Source organism: Poecilia formosa, unplaced genomic scaffold (assembly GCF_000485575.1).
Source record: "Poecilia formosa unplaced genomic scaffold, Poecilia_formosa-5.1.2 Scaffold537, whole genome shotgun sequence".
Classification (NCBI taxonomy): domain Eukaryota; kingdom Metazoa; phylum Chordata; class Actinopteri; order Cyprinodontiformes; family Poeciliidae; genus Poecilia; species Poecilia formosa.
Genome location: NW_006800476.1, coordinates 249,111 through 267,099, shown reverse-complemented (window position 1 = coordinate 267,099; position 17,989 = coordinate 249,111). Strand labels below are relative to the sequence as shown.

Here is a 17,989-nt window from a genome sequence, read left to right as displayed (position 1 = left end):
GTAGTGATGTCACTGGTTGGTTTTGTAATAGTGGTGTTTTTGAGTTGGCACACTTTGAAGGAAGTGGCTGATTTGTAAAGATGTAAGGCAGCGACCACAGCTCTGAATCACTGAACCTTTCTTTGAAGATAACTTTTCAGTTTATTGCTAAAGAAACAGCCTTTTTGACCATTTTTGCACATTTTGAGCATACTTTCTAACTATATGCTTTTCTTAATAGGATATTTAGGAACAAGATGATTATTAAGATTAAATGATGCAAAATCTACTTTTAAAAGCTTGAGCAGGTTTTTGTTGTTGCTAAATGACATCAAATATATTCTAAAATATAAATCTTCCTGTTTATCAACTACATTCCTACAAACAAAACAATAAGTGATAGAGCTGAAAACATAAAACGTGTAGATCTAATTACCATCTGTTTTCTTTTTTTACAGCTACTCAGATAGATGCAGACCAGAGGGAAAATCTTGATGTTATCATGGAAAGGATTGTGTGAGTAATCTCCAGAAGCCGCTGACCTCAGAGAAGATGATGTGCGTCCGACCACATCAGTTCAGAGAAATGTTTCCTGCATCCAGAAAAAAAAAATCCTGATTTCTTTGGTGCTCAAGTGGATGTATTTATTTTATGATCAAATTTCAACAGGAGAGGAAGGTTTTGTTTTTAAATCTAGAGTTTTGTTTTACAGTGAAGCAGATTTAAAATGCATAACTCTAGTGACTGTGAAGAGGAAGTGGAAATGTCTCTCATGTTTGCTTTAAAAAGGTGTTTGTGGTTTTAGCTGCAAAGTCGCTGTCATCAGCTTTGTGTCTGGCCTTTGCTGAGGGGTGAGGGTGTTTTCTCGATGGACTTTTCTAGCAACTTAAGCTGTGTGTGTGTGTGTGTGTGTGTGTGTGGGTGTGTGTGTGTGTGTGTGCGTGTGTGTGTGTGTGTGTTTGTAATACCTTGTGGGGACAGTTAATCTGACACATACTACGTTGTGGGGACCAATTGCTCCTTGTGGGGACCGAAGCCTGGTCTCCACAAGGGGAAACGCTGTTTTTGGACCAGGGATTAAATTTAGGGCTAAGGTGTGAATTAGTTTTGGTTAGGGTTAGTGTTAGGTATGTAATGGGTAGGGATAGAATTATGGTAAGGGTAATGTTTAGGCTATAAAAATGAATGGAAGTCAATGGAAAGTCCCCACAAAAGTAGCCACGCAAATGTCGGCGTGCGTGCGTGCGTGCGTGCATGCGTGCGTGTTTGTGTGTGTGTGTGCGTGCGTGTTTGTGTGTGTGTGTGTGTGCATGTATGTTTAGTTTCTGTTTAGGACCATTTCTGGGACATTTACCAACCTTCTGAAGACCGATGGGCCTTATGGGGACCAAACCTCATCTTAACATGGTGGACCCCTTTGTAAGGGTTAGGTTTAGATTTAAGTTGTGAATAAAGTTTTGGTAAAGGTTAGTCTTACTTGTATACTGATAATAGTTACGGTTAGGTAAAATGAATAGATTAGGCGTAAATCAGCTAATAAAATGAACAAAAGCCAATACAAAATCCTAATTTGGGTAGAAATACAAACTTGTCAGTAAACAGTTTTTGAAGTTGCCTTATCCTCCTCCACATGCAATTTGTTAATAAAAAGTATTATTAAGACACATTTTACTGCCTTTCATGTCCTGAGTTAGTCTTTCATCCTTTAGTAGGTCAGTTGTGGTTAGATTATTGAAAACAATGTACAAGTTGTTTCTCAGAAAAAAGGATGCTGTCCTCATTTTATGCCCACAAGTCAGAAACTGGATTAAAAACCCAATCCAGGTTAATGGTTAACACCTACAGTTTCTGCACACAACAACAAGGCTTGGGTTTGTCCAATGTATTTTAGTGTGAAAATGTTTTTAAAAGTATTTACCTACTGACTCTAGACTCTAGCCGTATTTTCTCTTCTGTATTCAAATTGTCATCTATTGATTATATACTAACATTCGTAAAAGACATCATGTGTTCCCTGTTTTATTGTTGTTAGAAATCAGTTTTAAGTTACAAAGTTTTGATGATTAAATGAGTTTTACTCTAATTACTTAACAGGGAACAGATGTTGTAAGGATGATGCAAAAGCTAAAATGCAGGAATAAAATACTGAACATGTGTACAGATAACTGTAAATGACTGTAAAGATGTATGTGTGTCATAAATAAATATGGATGGCACAAAATCTGCTGACAGCGTAAAATATGGAGAAAAACAAATATTTTTATACTACTACTGTAAATACTGTATTGCAAATAAATTTGTTTTATAATTAGCATAATGTCTGCAACAAATCATCTGCCTTCATCGGACCCCCTCATCTTCATTCAAATATAATTCAAATATCCCTCTGAAACTGAGTCACTAACTACCTTTATTCTTGTTTTTGTAAGTTTAGATCGATGCAGTTAGCTTTATCTTACATCTTATGATACTTACTTAAGGTCACTTTAATTCTCTCATCTTCTTTGTTTTTCTTTTTTAACTGTATTTTCTTTAAGTCTGTAATGCCAGATGACTGTAAACCATCATCTAAAAGTTAGAAACTAAGCAACAGGGGAGAGTTAAAAGTCAAAGTTGTTTTTGTCACACCTGCTCGCACAATCATTCACCATCATTTTAGTTTATAAAGAATTCTTATCAGTTGTTCCAGTCAAGTCAATATCGGTGATAAACAAAACAAACCAACAGATGATCTAGAGCAGAGGTTCCCAAACTGTAGGGGGTGCCCCCTAGGGGGGGCGCCGTGCCATTGCAGGGGGTTGGTGGGTGCGCAGGAAGCCGTCTGGATGGGAAAAACAAAACAAAACAAAACAAAAAATAAACACATGAACACTGTATGCGCTGGGTTTTTACCTTAGAATGGCCAACTCTCTGTTATTCCTATGTCAATTTGATACAGTAGAGGCTTCCACACTTCCCATATCTGTGTCCTCTGTCACTTTTATCAGCAGTTAAAACTGTTTAATCCGTTGTTAACATGACGTAACCTGTTTTACCGAGCCACCTTTAAACGCAACATGAGCGTTTAAAGTTTGGGAACCACTGATATAGAGGCAGAATCCAGATGAGAGATCTGCAAAATGTGGGTTTATTATCTTATCTGACAAAGAGATATTGATAAAATGAACAGAAATTTCAGTCAACTGTCTCTGGAAGACTGAGTTTTTCCATAACTTGTAGTTTTTGACATTCCTGGCTGACGCAGGTCAGAGATGTCGCTCATGCTTCCAAACTGCCTCTCTGTTATCGGTGAGGATTGAGGACGATTTGCACCTTCAGACTTGCTCACGTTGTGCTTTCTCTTCAGAGACGTTGTCATTTCTAGGTTGTTTCCCGTTTGTTCTCCATCTGTGTGACGGAGATCATGGATGGTGTACGCTGCTTTTCTCAGTTTAAGTGCAAAGCAGCAACCAAACAGAACAATTCATGTTTCCAAATATTCCATCTAAATTTAAATGAAGAGAAAAGCTCAATTGAACCAATTAAGACAGCAACAAGGACAACAAAAACAGAAACGCCCAGAACAATCCCAGCTGTTGCTTCGGTTTCCATGGTTTCTGGAATGATGTAAAGGTACGACAGAGTATAAATAAATAAAAATAATGAAATCACAAGAAGAAAGTCATAATATTATGACTTTATCTTAGAAATATGACTTTATTCTTGTATTATTTCGACTTTCTCATTATTTCAATTTTATTCTGTGACTATAGTAATTTTATTTTATTATTTCTTATCAGTATGCCCTCATACTCTTATAAAAGATACTGAGTTGTGCTCTTTGAGATAAAATGCAGTGCATTACATACTTTAATCTTGCATTAGATAAAAGCTTTTGAAATGTAACTTTATTATTCTTTTTTTAAGCTTTTTTTATTTTCACAACTTATTCCAGCATGAAAGATGTAATTTGATAAATTTCATTTGTTTCCTTCAATATTTCTGGTAAAGCAGTTCATCTTCAAGAAGAATATTTTCAACTACAATTATTGACTTTATTAAATTATGAGTAATTTAGGGATAATGAGCTTGGATCTCACTTTGGTGGTTCATTTTTAAAATTACTACCGCAGTCTGCCACTAGGTGTCTCTGTCGTCCATGAAACCCTGACAGGCACGTCCAGCAATGGTTTCAGTCGCAAAGAGCCTTTTCTGCACCACACTTTATATCTAATTTTTTTATTTCCACAGTAAAACACACCAAAGGTTGAAAATCATGCACACATTCTAGCTTAATGCCTGGAAAAAGAAAGTTTTGGATATTTTTCCTGCTGCTTATCATTTTCTTCTAAATTTACTTTAATTCTGAATATTTTTATCTCATTAGTAAGCAGATATTAATTTGTTTTAAATCTAAGGAAGATTAAAGAGCTCAAGAGTATTTCAGAAACTACACCTTAAAAATCAAAGACTTTGCTTCAGCTCAGGTTAATGAATCATAGAGCATTTATGACTCAGTTCAAAGGCTAGGGAAAGATATCAACGTAAACAATCACTAGTCCATAAATAAAGCAATAAATGAACATGACTCAGGACGTCCTGGTACTACAGAGGACCTTCTGCAGTACTGGATGGTTCAGTGAACACCTCTGGGTCAGGTGCTGGAGCTCCTCTCTGTACAGGTCTCATCATTATTATCAGGTCCTGATATGACCCCAAGGTCCAGGTGGCATAAATGAGTCCAGAGAAAGAAAATGTAGAATTTAAAATGGTTTATTACAAAAAGAAGGTTTCAGAACCTTCCTAACCCAAATGAGAAGGTTTAACCCAAAGCTAAAGAAGGTCAAGTGTAATTTAATTAAAGGTCCAAAAATAACCAAACATGCTCATTTAAACTCAAAACCACTCAAAAGAAAAAATGAACACTAAGGAAGTACCAAACTCCTCAAACACAATCTTCTAACAGAACAAAGTGGGTCAGCAGAGCAAAGTACTTCAAATCTGCCCAAAATATTCTTCAAAAAGCCTAACAAGGAAGCAAAGTGGTCAGCTGTACAAAGCCTCTGCATGAAAGCTGCCCCACTGGAGGAACGGTGGCAGAGTCTTTTGTAGGTGGGCCTTATCAGCATCTGATTGGTACTGTCATCATCTGCTGCTCCACAGCCAATCAGCAAAGTGAGCTCCCACCTCCAAACCTGCATAACAAAAAGAGAGACTGGACAGCTTCTAGAGGCCGGCCCACATCACACCCACTGCGGCGGTAACTTTCAAACCCTGTTAGAGGAGTGGATGGCTGCACAGTCATTGGTGAACAGTGTACAAAGAACCGGACCAAGCACACAGCCCTGTGGTGTCCCTGCACTGAGAACCACCAGCTGATGGTTGGTGAGAAAGTCCCAGATCCAAAGGCACGTTGATGTTGAAAGTCACATGTACGTCTGACATATAAAAGAAAAAGGGACTCACTACAATAACTAGATAAAAAGTCAAAGAGTATCACATTTCACAGGTCAGGAAAAGGTTTTAATAAAAAAAGGGAGTGGGAAGTAGGTTGGTTATGCTAGCTTGACTTTGACAGCCTTAACATGTTGAACATGTTGATGTGCTGTGGGGTTTGGTGTATTCGGTTCTGTTAAAAACAAAGGCAACTCTCTGACAGGCTCATCAACAGCCTGTGTGGCTTGAAACATAATAGAGTTTTATGTATCAAGCCTGAAAACATAATACTGTGACAAACTGAATGTTCTGTTCCATGCATGGGAAAAGTTTGAACGTTTTTTGGTGTTGATTCCTGACACACTAGTGAAGCTGTTGTCAGTCGGTTGCTATGACAATGGGTCTGTGTTTAGTGTAGCCAACACATGAACAACAAAAGAGAATATGAATATTTTTGAGTTGTTCTTCAAAGGTTGTGTTATTTTTCCCTTTGCTGTGGCGCACTGCACTAAATTAATAATACCCACATTTCCGGGTTTAATTTTTTTCATAGAGTAATTATACTGCAGCAGTGCAGCTATGGATATGCATTGTGTCTATAGGCAAACTTACTTTTATCAATTCTTTCTGCCACAACCAATACTTTGAAGACATTCATGATCTTGATATTGTCCTAAATGAAAATGAGTTTGACACCCATGTCATGAGATAATTTCTTTTTTAATTTGGGCTTTCCGGGCTTCCATACAAAGGTAAAATAGTACAAGATGCTGGGGTTCTATTGACCCAGACAAAGTGATCAGGTTATTTATTCGTTTATGAAATACTGACTAGTTTGACTTATAATTTTTGATTCAACTAAAGAAAGTTGAGAATTATTAATAATTTCTTTAATAAGCTGATTATTGATACGAATTCTGATCTTCAAAAAACAGAAAATGTTTCAGAAAACAGAACAACACAAAGACAGAATAAACCACATCGTGTTTTGATTCCTCAAAGTTTTATTCTTGCTAAGCCAAAGAACAGAAGAAAGTTTTGCTAAGATGATCCTTTATTATAACTCATTCAGTCTGATCTCATTACAGAGAGACAATCCAGCTGCTGTTAGCTTGTCGCTTCATTCCTTAGGTTGCATTAAAGAGAGAAATTATATGAAGAAAAGATGCAGAAATATCTTTATAAAGTTGCAGAAAGGCAGGTAAACAGAAACTCCTAGCATTCATCCTCCACTGGTTCTGTTTTACACATCAGGCCTCTTTGGGAACCTCACAGTTTTCAGGGTTTCTTGACGCAGACAGAAGGCAGACGATCAGCACAGTTCAGGTCATCCCAGCACCTTTCAACTATGAACAAAAAAATCTGTCACACATCACATCATAAAAACCCTTTTGCCACAAGAAAAATAATATAAGCTCCTGCTGTAAAGTCAGTAAATGTTTATGCAGATCAACTAAAAAGTTCACATGCACAGTAAATTAGTTATAATTACCCATGAGTCATCTTACCAACCAAAATATTGTGATATTTTCTTTTACCTGAATAGTTCATCTGTATGCAGTGCTGCTTGCCTTCATAATTGCTAGGCTCTCCTGAACACCAGTCTGTGTAGGTGAAGCGGCTTCCATCGCTCCACAACCAAATGTTCAACTGGAAGACAAGACACAGCAGACGACTTCTTTAATTCAATGTTTCACAAAATACACAACAAATAAAATGTACAGACAACAACACCTCCTGTGCATCAGTGCCTCCAATCCAGGCTGTTTTGACTTCGTAACTTGCTGTAGCTATCATGGCCTGAATCTGACGATACTCGTTCAGGTCCTGAACTGATCCGAGGTTTGCTCCCATCGACAGACAGTTTCTCTACAGACACAACAATTAGAAGTAGCTGGGCTTCTTCAGCAAAGAACAAAAGAAAATAACAGCACAGTGTTGTTGGAAATCACCTCGGCTCGAGCCCAACTCATGGGTTTTAGGACATACTGAAAGCAGCGACTGTTGATCTGAGTCCAGCCAGCGGGACAAGAATTAGATCTCTGGAGCAAATCAACTTGATCTGATGGCAAACAAATGCAGATCAGATCAGGAGGGATATGTGGCATTAATTACTACAAAAATTACCATATTTGTCACATATTAGAACATCAAAATGATTCAACATTATTGAAGATCACTCCTTCAATGTCAAGAAATAACCAAGTGACACTTGTGTACGAACAAGAAAAACAGAGGAAACAAGGTCACCAGGTTTTATTTTAACAGTTTTCATCTAATTCAAACATTTCCTTCCACATTTGTCATTTGACTTTAGTGAAGTCAAATTCTTATTGTTGAACATTTAGTGGAAAGAAAAAAATGTTTTCCATAAAAATTATTCTCAAGTAAAGTCGAATTGGTCAAACTACCTACACACAGCAATCATGTAAACTTACTTTATCGTCCTGCTCTGCTTATTGTGGATTAGAGTTAGGGCTAAAAAAATAAAATAAACCACTAACCTTCATCAGCATCACTGGGGGCAGCTGTGGGCATTTTAAACAGGAGTTAGTTTGTTTTTTAGTCACTTTATGGATTACAGTTCATGTTCCAACCACTCAGGCTGAGGAAATAAAAACCAATGACATAAACTGACCGTCACCAGGAGAGCCACCATCAGGGACAGCTGTAAATATTGTATGCAGGAGTTAATATGTTTCTCTGTTTTAGTCACTTTATGATTTCTTTATATTTAAAATACTCACGGTCACCACTGGCCAGAGCCACCATGGAGAAAACAAGGAGGAACACAGCCAACAACTTCATGATGGAGACGATGAGATGATGCAAATTGGAAAACTAAAGAAAGTGAAAATAAAGCAAACATGTTAATAAAATTCAAACAAACAATGGTGATAAAAAAATAAACAGAAATTTTATTGGCAAACCTGATGAAGTACGATCTGTCTTCTTAGCCCAGGTAGCACCTTTAGTCTTCACTGCAGAATCACTGGATACTTATAGAGCCTCTAATCTCACCGTCAACCACAACATGAAGAAATGGAAAGAAATTCCACAGAACTGCACCTGATCAGATCTGGTTCATGCCTTGCCTCATCCTTCACCATCCACCAAAACCACAACTTATCTTTGTGCTGTCATGGCTGTGACAGTTGCAGCAAGAAGGGTTTCATCAATGGTGTTACAACATTAACTGAAGGTGTAGCGACTGAGGCCGATACTTTGATGCTACTGGTTGTTCACTGTTGATTTGTTTGTATCTGTGCTTAATTAAAGCTCAGGCTGCCAACCTTAGTTTCCGATTGTAATCAGAGTGATTTATCCTCTAAGCAACATCTGTTTATCTTTTCCGTTTAGAACAGAAAAATTGTCCTTTTGGTCACCAGACAAGATGTAATGTTTGGCCGACACCAAACACTGGACATCACCACAAACACACCATCTCCACTGTGAAACATTTTGCTGGGAACCAGGCGGCACAACCAGTAATTAGCTTCAGGGAGCAGCTGCTGTTTTTACACAGACCGAGGTTAGCATGGATAGCTTTGTCCTTTAATAACTGATCATTTGAAAACTCCATACTGGATTTACTCAGGTTGTCTTTGTCAGTCATAAAATTTTCTTTGATAATTATCTCACTAATGTCTCACTAATCACATACGGGAGGCAAAAAGAGGTAAGTACAGGCTGGAAAGGTTGCCAGTCCATCACAGGGAAACACAGACACACACAGGTCATAAATCCTCCATGCACACACACATATAAAGACAGTTTCAAGTAGATTAGCTAATTGACCTAACATTTTGCCAGAGTTGACACCTATTCAAATAACACAGGAAAGACAAGAGAAAGTTAGATTCTTAATACTCGCGAGGAGAACAGACAGAGATGTGCTTTCAGTTACAAATCTCCTGCTGCTCTGAAGCACATTTGCCTGCCCCTCTCTTTTTATTGTCTTTAGGATCCCTAATCACAGAGAGCGCTGTAACTCTAAAGGGAGGGGGAAAAACACTTCATCACACAGTCACAGCGCCAAGATTATCACTAACTAACAACACAATCCATCTAACACTAGCTTATCCAGTTCCTGACCCAGGATCAAACAGGACAAGTTGTACATCTTCACGGCGATGGTTTTATAGCTATCTAAGAGGTCAAAGCAGGGCGTTCTGTGAAGAGCTGCTGTCACTGCTCTTCTTCAGAAGAGGCCCTCTGAGACAGCAAACCAGAGTGATTAACAATACAGACATATTTCTTAAAAGATATTACTAAACCAAATAAGAGTACATAAACTAAGAACATATAAAACAGTATAACAAATAGTTGATAATAATACAATTTACCTAACACATTCATATTTTGGACTGTGGAAGGAAGTCAGGTGCTTTATATTATATTTCTTTATATTTAAAGAAATAAAAATATTTCTTTAAATATTTAAATACTATTTAAAGAAATATTTATTTTAAAAATATTTCTTTAAAATATGAAAGAAATAATATTTATTTAATATGAATTAAATAAACATTAATTTATTTAATTAATATTAAATATTATTTGTTCTCCATAGCATAGAGAACAAATACTGTGGAGAACGGCCTTCTTGTTGATAACAACTCTACTCTGCAACCCAATAAGAAACAACCAAAACATAATTAAACTATAAAAGTAGTTTGCTATGTTTTCTTGATAAGCAGAGAAAAAATAAGTTAAAATAACAGAGATAAAAATCGGACTGAGTTCAGACGTTCGTTTGGTGTTTCTTCACCTGCTGAGGGTTTTCATGAGTCATTCTTACTAAGATCTACAGTGTAGATCTTAGAAACCACATGGTGTAGAAGCTACACCATGTGGTTTCTAAACATGCATGTTTAGTTTATAAATTCAAAAACCATAAATTCCACATTTCAGTAATTTTTTATTCAGGCTTTCAAAAATATGAAGTTGCAAACTGAACCAACCCATTGAAGCCAAATGTATTGATTATTCTGACTGTACTGATACAGTATTGATCAATACTGTATCAATACTGTAAGAGTTTTTGTTTGGTTCAGAGCATGAAAACAGCAATGATACTCTGAGCCAAGATAATGGACGGTACTGGTTCTGTTGGATCTTTGTGTCTGTCCAGAACAGACTTACTGGTTTTGATCCAGTAGATCACAATAATCTCTTTATGCTTTGTGCTGTAGGGATCAAACACCAGGAAGGTTTAGTTTATATTTATATTTGACAAATTACAGTTTGAGTAAATTATTTCCTCACAAACCACAGCTGGACATGGAGTACCTCAGAGTTCACTGCTTGGACCAGTTTAACTTACTACACTTTGTACTTCCACTTAGTGGAGTACTAGAGAGTAGTGGTGAGTAGTCTGACAGTTATTTTATTATTATTATTGTTTATGGTTTTACTGTTACTTTTATATATGCTTGTGGTTTATTTAACAGCCACAAGGATTAAAATCAAGCCTGTAATCAAAGTGTCATTATTTTGTCCCACATAATGACACATTATATGAATGAGTCAGCATAAAAATGCAGAAGTTGCAGAAGGTGACCTATCACTCAACATATTAAAAATGGGTAACTAGATATTAATAAATACATATCATATATCTATTTACTAATATAATTGTATATCAATAGATAGATATATACAAATGTAATACTACCTTTTTGAAACAAATATTTTAAGATGATTCTATAAACACTTTAATTTGACTGAAACAAGCAAATTATTTCATTGTTTAAGTATTCATGAACTGTACATGTTTAAGTAAAACACAACCTTAATGTCATTTTATAATGTTAAACTTGAAACATTAAACATCTTTTTCCTGTTTAAGAAAGAAAGAAACAAAGAAAGAAGGAAAGAAAGAAAGTCTTTGTAGTTTCAAAGATTACTTGCAGTATTTGACCACTAGGTGGCAGCAGGATATTGAACATCTGAAGATTAGATTGATCAGAAATCTTAGCCATTAATCCCTTGATCATGTCATTCTGCTCAGTTGGACATCAGATAAGTTGTAAATATTTTATCATCTAAGTGGAAGAAAAACCTTCATTATGAGAAAATTGTGTTTGTTTCAAGATTCCATCAAGCAGGCAGGTTTGGTCGAACATTGATCCTCTGGGTTAATCAGGGACGTGGTTACCTTTAACTTGGTGATGGTTGATGGTAAAAACATGAAGAACTCTTAAAACCTGCTGGTGAAGCTCAATGAGAGCCTGACTGGCTCCTAAACCAATGAAATCCTTCAAACCTGGAGTCGGAGTTGGCCTTCCTCTCATGAGGTCTACTAAGATCTGTCAGAGTTCTGGGGAAATTAATGTTGTTGACTTAAAAATACATATTATACTGATGATTTAAACCTTAATGAAGTTCTTGATATATGCAACCAGTATTCTGAAACAAATGACTTTGAGATGTGGAATCAGTAAGGATGTTGGGGTATTGTGATTAAACTTTGACATACGAGAATGGTAAATGTTGTAATGAGTAACTTTGTTGGGTGTAACCTGAGCTTGAAGTGCTGACAACAGCAGTTGACCTTAGAGCAAAGATTAAGAGTTCAGAAGGGGGAGGTGATGCTGGAGAAGCATCTGGGGAAAAAAGGGCGGTGAGACTGGAGCGAGCTGAATGGAAACACGGGGAGAGCAAAGATGAACGGATGACCGGCCCAGAAGAGGAGCTGAAACTGCTGAAGGGAAGGAAAGTTTGCAGGCTAAAGGACGGAGTGTGACCCACGAGCAGCCCTGGGACAAGAAGACATGACATAATGTCTCCAAAGCAAATGTGGAACAGAGATCATGTATTCAAGCAGACAGCCAATAGAAAAAGGACATGAGAGTGACCTTTGAGCATCTTGGATTGCTCTGTCACCGAGACGGTTCAACGATGCTTTGGATCTACGCAGATGGGTCCTCTGAGCTGTGGGCAGAGCTCCTGTATGCACATAAGGAAATTACCCACGAGCCAATCCCTGCATCTTTGGATTAAGACTCACTTTGGCATCCTAAAGGTTGGCCCTGGGCCTCAGCTCGTCCTGGGAACCGGGACCCCCTCCCTGTACCAGGACTGATCCCATACCAACAGACTAAGCTGGAGCTCGTGGTTCAGTTCTCCGTCTCACAAATTGTTCTCCCAGTGCAGGCAGTGATAGAGATTAGGGTGAGAGATGTTGGATTGAGGTTGATTTCATTATATAGTTGTCTCTTTGATTTAATGTTTGCATCTATTTTCTGCTAAGTGCTGTATAATATAACCCATATTAAACGAACATAAAGACAGTCGTGTGGTGGACATTCCTTCTGTGTGACTCACTATAAGGTTCTCCAATAGGTGTAATTAATCATGGTGTTAATATGACTTAACCCATACAAGGCGTACTTACCGATAGCTTAGCAAAACAATAGAGTATATAAATACCTTTCCTGTGACTTGAAACTCAAGACGCAAAAACCTAACCTGGGCAAACTTAGGAAACAAGTTTGAACGAGAGGAGATCCCTCACATCACACCGTTAAGGGATGTAATCTGAGAGATTTAGTTTAGCTCAGGCAGCTAGTCGGCTAACCCACAGAGGGCAGAGGGGAGGAGCGACCGGATAAAGGTTGATGGACCCAGGCACATCTCCTCTGAGTGAATCCAGCTGAGATGCTCTGAGTGAGCTGTTCTGTAGGCTGCAGCTGGATGATGCTCTGACTCTCCTCAGAGAAAAGTGAAGACTTTAACACCGGGTCACAGGGAGTGTTGGGGTCCAGATCCACCAATTAAATATCAACAGTTTATCACCTAATTCATGTAGGAATTTAATGATGTGTTTAATGATGTAAACCAGTCAGTAATTATTTTATATATAAGTCACATCTTATCATGTGATGCTCCATAACTATTAGCAGCCATCAGCCACAAGTCCAGAGTGTGGTAGGATTTAGTAGGATTACTGACCGAATGAATATTAGTAGAATTAACATGAACTGCTTTTATCAAAAGTAGCCTGAGATGATTAATTAATTACAACTGAACTGAATTGATCAGATTGTAAAAAAGAGACATTTGTGCTGAGAATTATGACAAGAGCTGTTGGATATTTGACCTTTGACTCGTGTTGTGATGGAACCGTTTCCATCAACAGGAAAAAAAATAAATTACAGTATTTTAAGAAAATGCAACAATTATTTTTTTTTTCTTATTTGATATTAAATATTTGTATTTACTTTATATTTGTATTTACTTTATTAAAAATAAAAAGAACATAAAATATTTAACACTGAATGAATTTTGAGAAATGGTGCAGCGCTGAATAAATGTATTGAAATTAAAACTGGAGTTTCTTCATGTTTCTGCTGGAGTTTCTTGTTTGGCAGTAAAATCTCTGTTCATGTTTCCAGCCTCATGTTGTGATCTGGGATCTTTCTGTAACCAGACATCTCTGCAGTTTCACTTCGGTTGGTAAGTATCCTATCAGGTTAGCGCTTCAAAAAGTGAAGGACTGATCTGGTGTTGATGCAAAGATTACATGGGGTCAAAGGTCATAAAGGTTTAATGAGCCCTACCACTGAGCACACAAACAGAAAACACATTTGACCTGTTTTACATATTTAGCTGGAATGTGGTTGAGTTTGAGGTTGTTTCTGGGTCGTGTTTCAACAGGAACTTATGCAGCTGACGGAAAAACAAGCTACCCTTTCAGTTTTACTGGTTGTATCAACGTTGAATCTCTGCACACTGCAGGCTGAAACAGGATCTCAAACCTGCGGCTCACCCTTTGGCATTTTGACAAGTAAAACAAAGGCTCCTGTCACAAATACTTTCACTTTAAGCAGAACAAACTCCTCATTGATACATTTATAATGGCCTACTAATGTTTCAGCAAGTACTCGATTATGAAAATACGTTTGGTTTTCTTTATGTATCTTACAATTTCTGAGTTTAATCATGTTTGTGAGTAAACCTCACCCACTGTAATAATGCTTGAAATAGCAACTTGACTGAAAAATAGAGCCATTTTTCAATTTGATTAAAATGTAACCTGTATTTATTTACATGCCCACAGACGTTAGACGTCTGCCTGAGCCACAGGGCACGAGACACGGGCATGTAAATAAAAGTAAGAAGTTGTTCCTGAGTTGTACATGAACAGTCCTGCCTTCTTCCAGTACTTATATCCCAGGATTTAAGGGCTTTAGTGTTTAAGAAGTGTTACATTTTATGCTTTGTTTGTTAAAGTTTATTTAATATTAGTTCTCTTTCATCTATATTGCTGCCTTTAAGCCTCACTATTATCCACTTAGTCAAATCAAAACACTGTTAAATACTTTGAGATTACTGCAGATAAACTAAGCTTTACTTAAACAACTGGAAGAAGAGCTTTCACACCTGCTGGCATTTTGTCAACATGTTATGCATCATATCCATTCAACCAGAAAGTCTCTGATAAAGTTTAGAGATTAGATCTGTCACCATGTCTGCTTTGGATTAGGTTTAATTTGTTTTTATGTGTTCAGAGAAATCAGTCCAACTGTTCCTACAAGTGTAAATGTATGTAAGTAGTAATAATTTATCATTTATTTAATATTAGATGAAAAGTAAATGTGAACTTTGTAGATGACATTGTGCACATAAAGTATTATGTAATAAAACAAACTAAGTTTGCACTTATGCTGATTTCCACATGCCAGTTCAGCTAGAAGTAAATATTATACAAACCAACAAATTATTTAGTTTATATGCTGAGGAGAGAGAAAAGAAAAAAATGGCACAAATGTATCAAAAACTAAAGAATTACTGGATAACTGGGGAATTAAACTAAGACTGAAGCAAAGAACAGAAACAAAGGTGGTCTAGTCAAAGTATAGAAACTAATCAACACAGAAACAAAACAAAAACACAAACAACCCGAGATCTCAATACCATCATTTTATATTTATTTTTTTTTACATTTTAGTTGAGCAAAAAATAATAAAATTCTAAAACAAATTACAAAATAATCTCTTAATACTGTTAAAAATATAAGTGCAAAGGGATGCTGAGCCGGCCCAAGGCATAAGCAGATTAAGTAGCTGCTTGAGGTTCAGCCCAAACTCAGCTAACACTGTTTTCTAAAAGCATTTAGCGAATTATAAGCAGCTCATCTGTTAACTGACTGCAGACTCTAGCAAAGCCAGTAGCAAAGAGAAAAGTGTCAGTGAAGAAGGTGACAAAGAGGCTACACTTACTAGTCAGTTAACAGCTCAGTTTGTTACATCAGTTACTTCATAAGGAGACTATAAGGAGTGAAGAGTACCGCTCTTAAAATACAAAATCAACCAAAAGCTTATTCTACAGTTGTGCATGTACTATACGTATCAAAAGAAAAATAACTGATTGCTACATACATGATTTTAACAGATGTAATAATGATTATAGATATTTTGTTTTAATCAAATCAGTTTGAACATGTTTGTTTGAAGTATTCGTGTAGCTAATCTGGAAGCTACATTAAGCTGCAACATGAACATCTGCAAACAAAGACAGAACAAAACTTTCTATATCTGTAAAGTATAGCTGGAATATTCTTCTGTAATATTTCCACATGTATGGTTGTAGAACTTAAAATATTTGCATTTACATTTTTCAGAATGACATAAATAACTGTTAAGTTCACATCTGAAGGTAAACTGTTTAGTTGCTTATATTGGAGCTCATTGTCAAGTTTATTGAAGAGGTTAAATGTCCCAAAGTTCCTATTTTTTAACTAACAAGATGTTTAAAGACTCCCATTATCTATAGTCTATAAAATCAGATGAAAATACTTTAATACTCTGTTTTGACTGGGAGAATAAATCACATTCGTCTGTATTTTTAATATTGTTCGTCTTATTTTTCATTTTGCTTCANTAGATCTGTCACCATGTCTGCTTTGGATTAGGTTTAATTTGTTTTTATGTGTTCAGTGAAATCGCACTGACTGTTCCTACAAGTGTAAATGTATGTAAGTAGTAATAATTTATCATTTATTTAATATTAGATGAAAAGTAAATGTGAACTTTGTAGATGACATTGTGCACATAAAGTATTATGTAATAAAACAAACTAAGTTTGCACTTATGCTGATTTCCACATGCCAGTTCAGCTAGAAGTAAATATTATACAAACCAACAAATTATTTAGTTTATATGCTGAGGAGAGAGAAAAGAAAAAAATGGCACAAATGTATCAAAAACTAAAGAATTACTGGATAACTGGGGAATTAAACTAAGACTGAAGCAAAGAACAGAAACAAAGGTGGTCTAGTCAAAGTATAGAAACTAATCAACACAGAAACAAAACAAAAACACAAACAACCCGAGATCTCAATACCATCATTTTATATTTATTTTTTTTTACATTTTAGTTGAGCAAAAAATAATAAAATTCTAAAACAAATTACAAAATAATCTCTTAATACTGTTAAAAATATAAGTGCAAAGGGATGCTGAGCCGGCCCAAGGCATAAGCAGATTAAGTAGCTGCTTGAGGCTTCAGCCCAAACTCAGCTAACACTGTTTTCTAAAAGCATTTAGCGAATTATAAGCAGCTCATCTGTTAACTGACTGCAGACTTTAGCAAAGCCAGTAGCAAAGAGAAAAGTGTCAGTGAAGAAGGTGACAAAGAGGCTACACTTACTAGTCAGTTAACAGCTCAGTTTGTTACATCAGTTACTTCATAAGGAGACTATAAGGAGTGAAGAGTACCGCTCTTAAAATACAAAATCAACCAAAAGCTTATTCTACAGTTGTGCATGTACTATACGTATCAAAAGAAAAATAACTGATTGCTACATACATGATTTTAACAGATGTAATAATGATTATAGATATTTTGTTTTAATCAAATCAGTTTGAACATGTTTGTTTGAAGTATTCGTGTAGCTAATCTGGAAGCTACATTAAGCTGCAACATGAACATCTGCAAACAAAGACAGAACAAAACTTTCTATATCTGTAAAGTATAGCTGGAATATTCTTCTGTAATATTTCCACATGTATGGTTGTAGAACTTAAAATATTTGCATTTACATTTTTCAGAATGACATAAATAACTGTTAAGTTCACATCTGAAGGTAAACTGTTTAGTTGCTTATATTGGAGCTCATTGTCAAGTTTATTGAAGAGGTTAAATGTCCCAAAGTTCCTATTTTTTAACTAACAAGATGTTTAAAGACTCCCATTATCTATAGTCTATAAAATCAGATGAAAATACTTTAATACTCTGTTTTGACTGGGAGAATAAATCACATTCGTCTGTATTTTTAATATTGTTCGTCTTATTTTTCATTTTGCTTCAATAAACAGATGATCAATATTTTTGTCTTCTTTGTCTTCAGTTCAACAAAACGTGATCATCAATTCTCCTTTTCATATCAGTCTTGGCTGTAAGAAAAAGGACAACAATTACTAACATGATAGACATTTTGAAATGTAACAATAATTAAGAGAGGAGCATGTTAAATGATTACTACCCATTACTTTCCATTAACTCCACCAGGGGGCGGTAGAGTTGACTAACATTTACATTTATTTTGTCTTTTGCCTTCTTTAAAACCTCCTTTACCACTAAAGTCACC

General features: G+C 36.2%; 3 protein-coding genes across 4 annotated transcripts in view; 1 reads left to right on the top strand and 2 right to left on the bottom strand.

Moving 5' to 3' along the window:
• The window catches only part of LOC103129343 (low affinity immunoglobulin gamma Fc region receptor II-like), a 4,646-nt gene extending 3,715 nt beyond the window's left edge, over window positions 1-931 (top strand). For both annotated transcript variants that reach the window (XM_016664997.1, XM_007540396.2), the window contains exon 5: window positions 438-931. In XM_016664997.1, the coding sequence (XP_016520483.1) occupies window positions 438-499 (62 nt within the window). In that variant the 3' untranslated portion in view covers window positions 500-931. The remainder of the gene's footprint in view (window positions 1-437) is intronic.
• Window positions 932-6,378: 5,447 nt separating this feature from the next.
• On the bottom strand, window positions 6,379-8,426 carry LOC103129342 (ladderlectin-like). The gene is made up of 8 exons (XM_007540395.2): window positions 8,325-8,426; window positions 8,142-8,235; window positions 8,033-8,062; window positions 7,899-7,922; window positions 7,347-7,456; window positions 7,129-7,263; window positions 6,933-7,044; window positions 6,379-6,740 (listed from the first exon to the last, which is right to left on the bottom strand). Exons 2-8 carry the CDS (start codon window positions 8,200-8,202, stop codon window positions 6,673-6,675), a joined length of 540 nt encoding a protein of 179 aa, XP_007540457.1. The 5' UTR covers window positions 8,203-8,235; window positions 8,325-8,426; the 3' UTR covers window positions 6,379-6,672.
• Window positions 8,427-16,805: 8,379 nt separating this feature from the next.
• Window positions 16,806-17,989, bottom strand: part of LOC103129341 (uncharacterized) — a 12,138-nt gene continuing 10,954 nt past the window's right edge. The window contains exon 5 of the mRNA XM_007540393.2: window positions 16,806-17,795. Coding sequence (XP_007540455.1) covers window positions 17,746-17,795 — 50 coding nt within the window. The 3' untranslated portion in view covers window positions 16,806-17,745. The remainder of the gene's footprint in view (window positions 17,796-17,989) is intronic.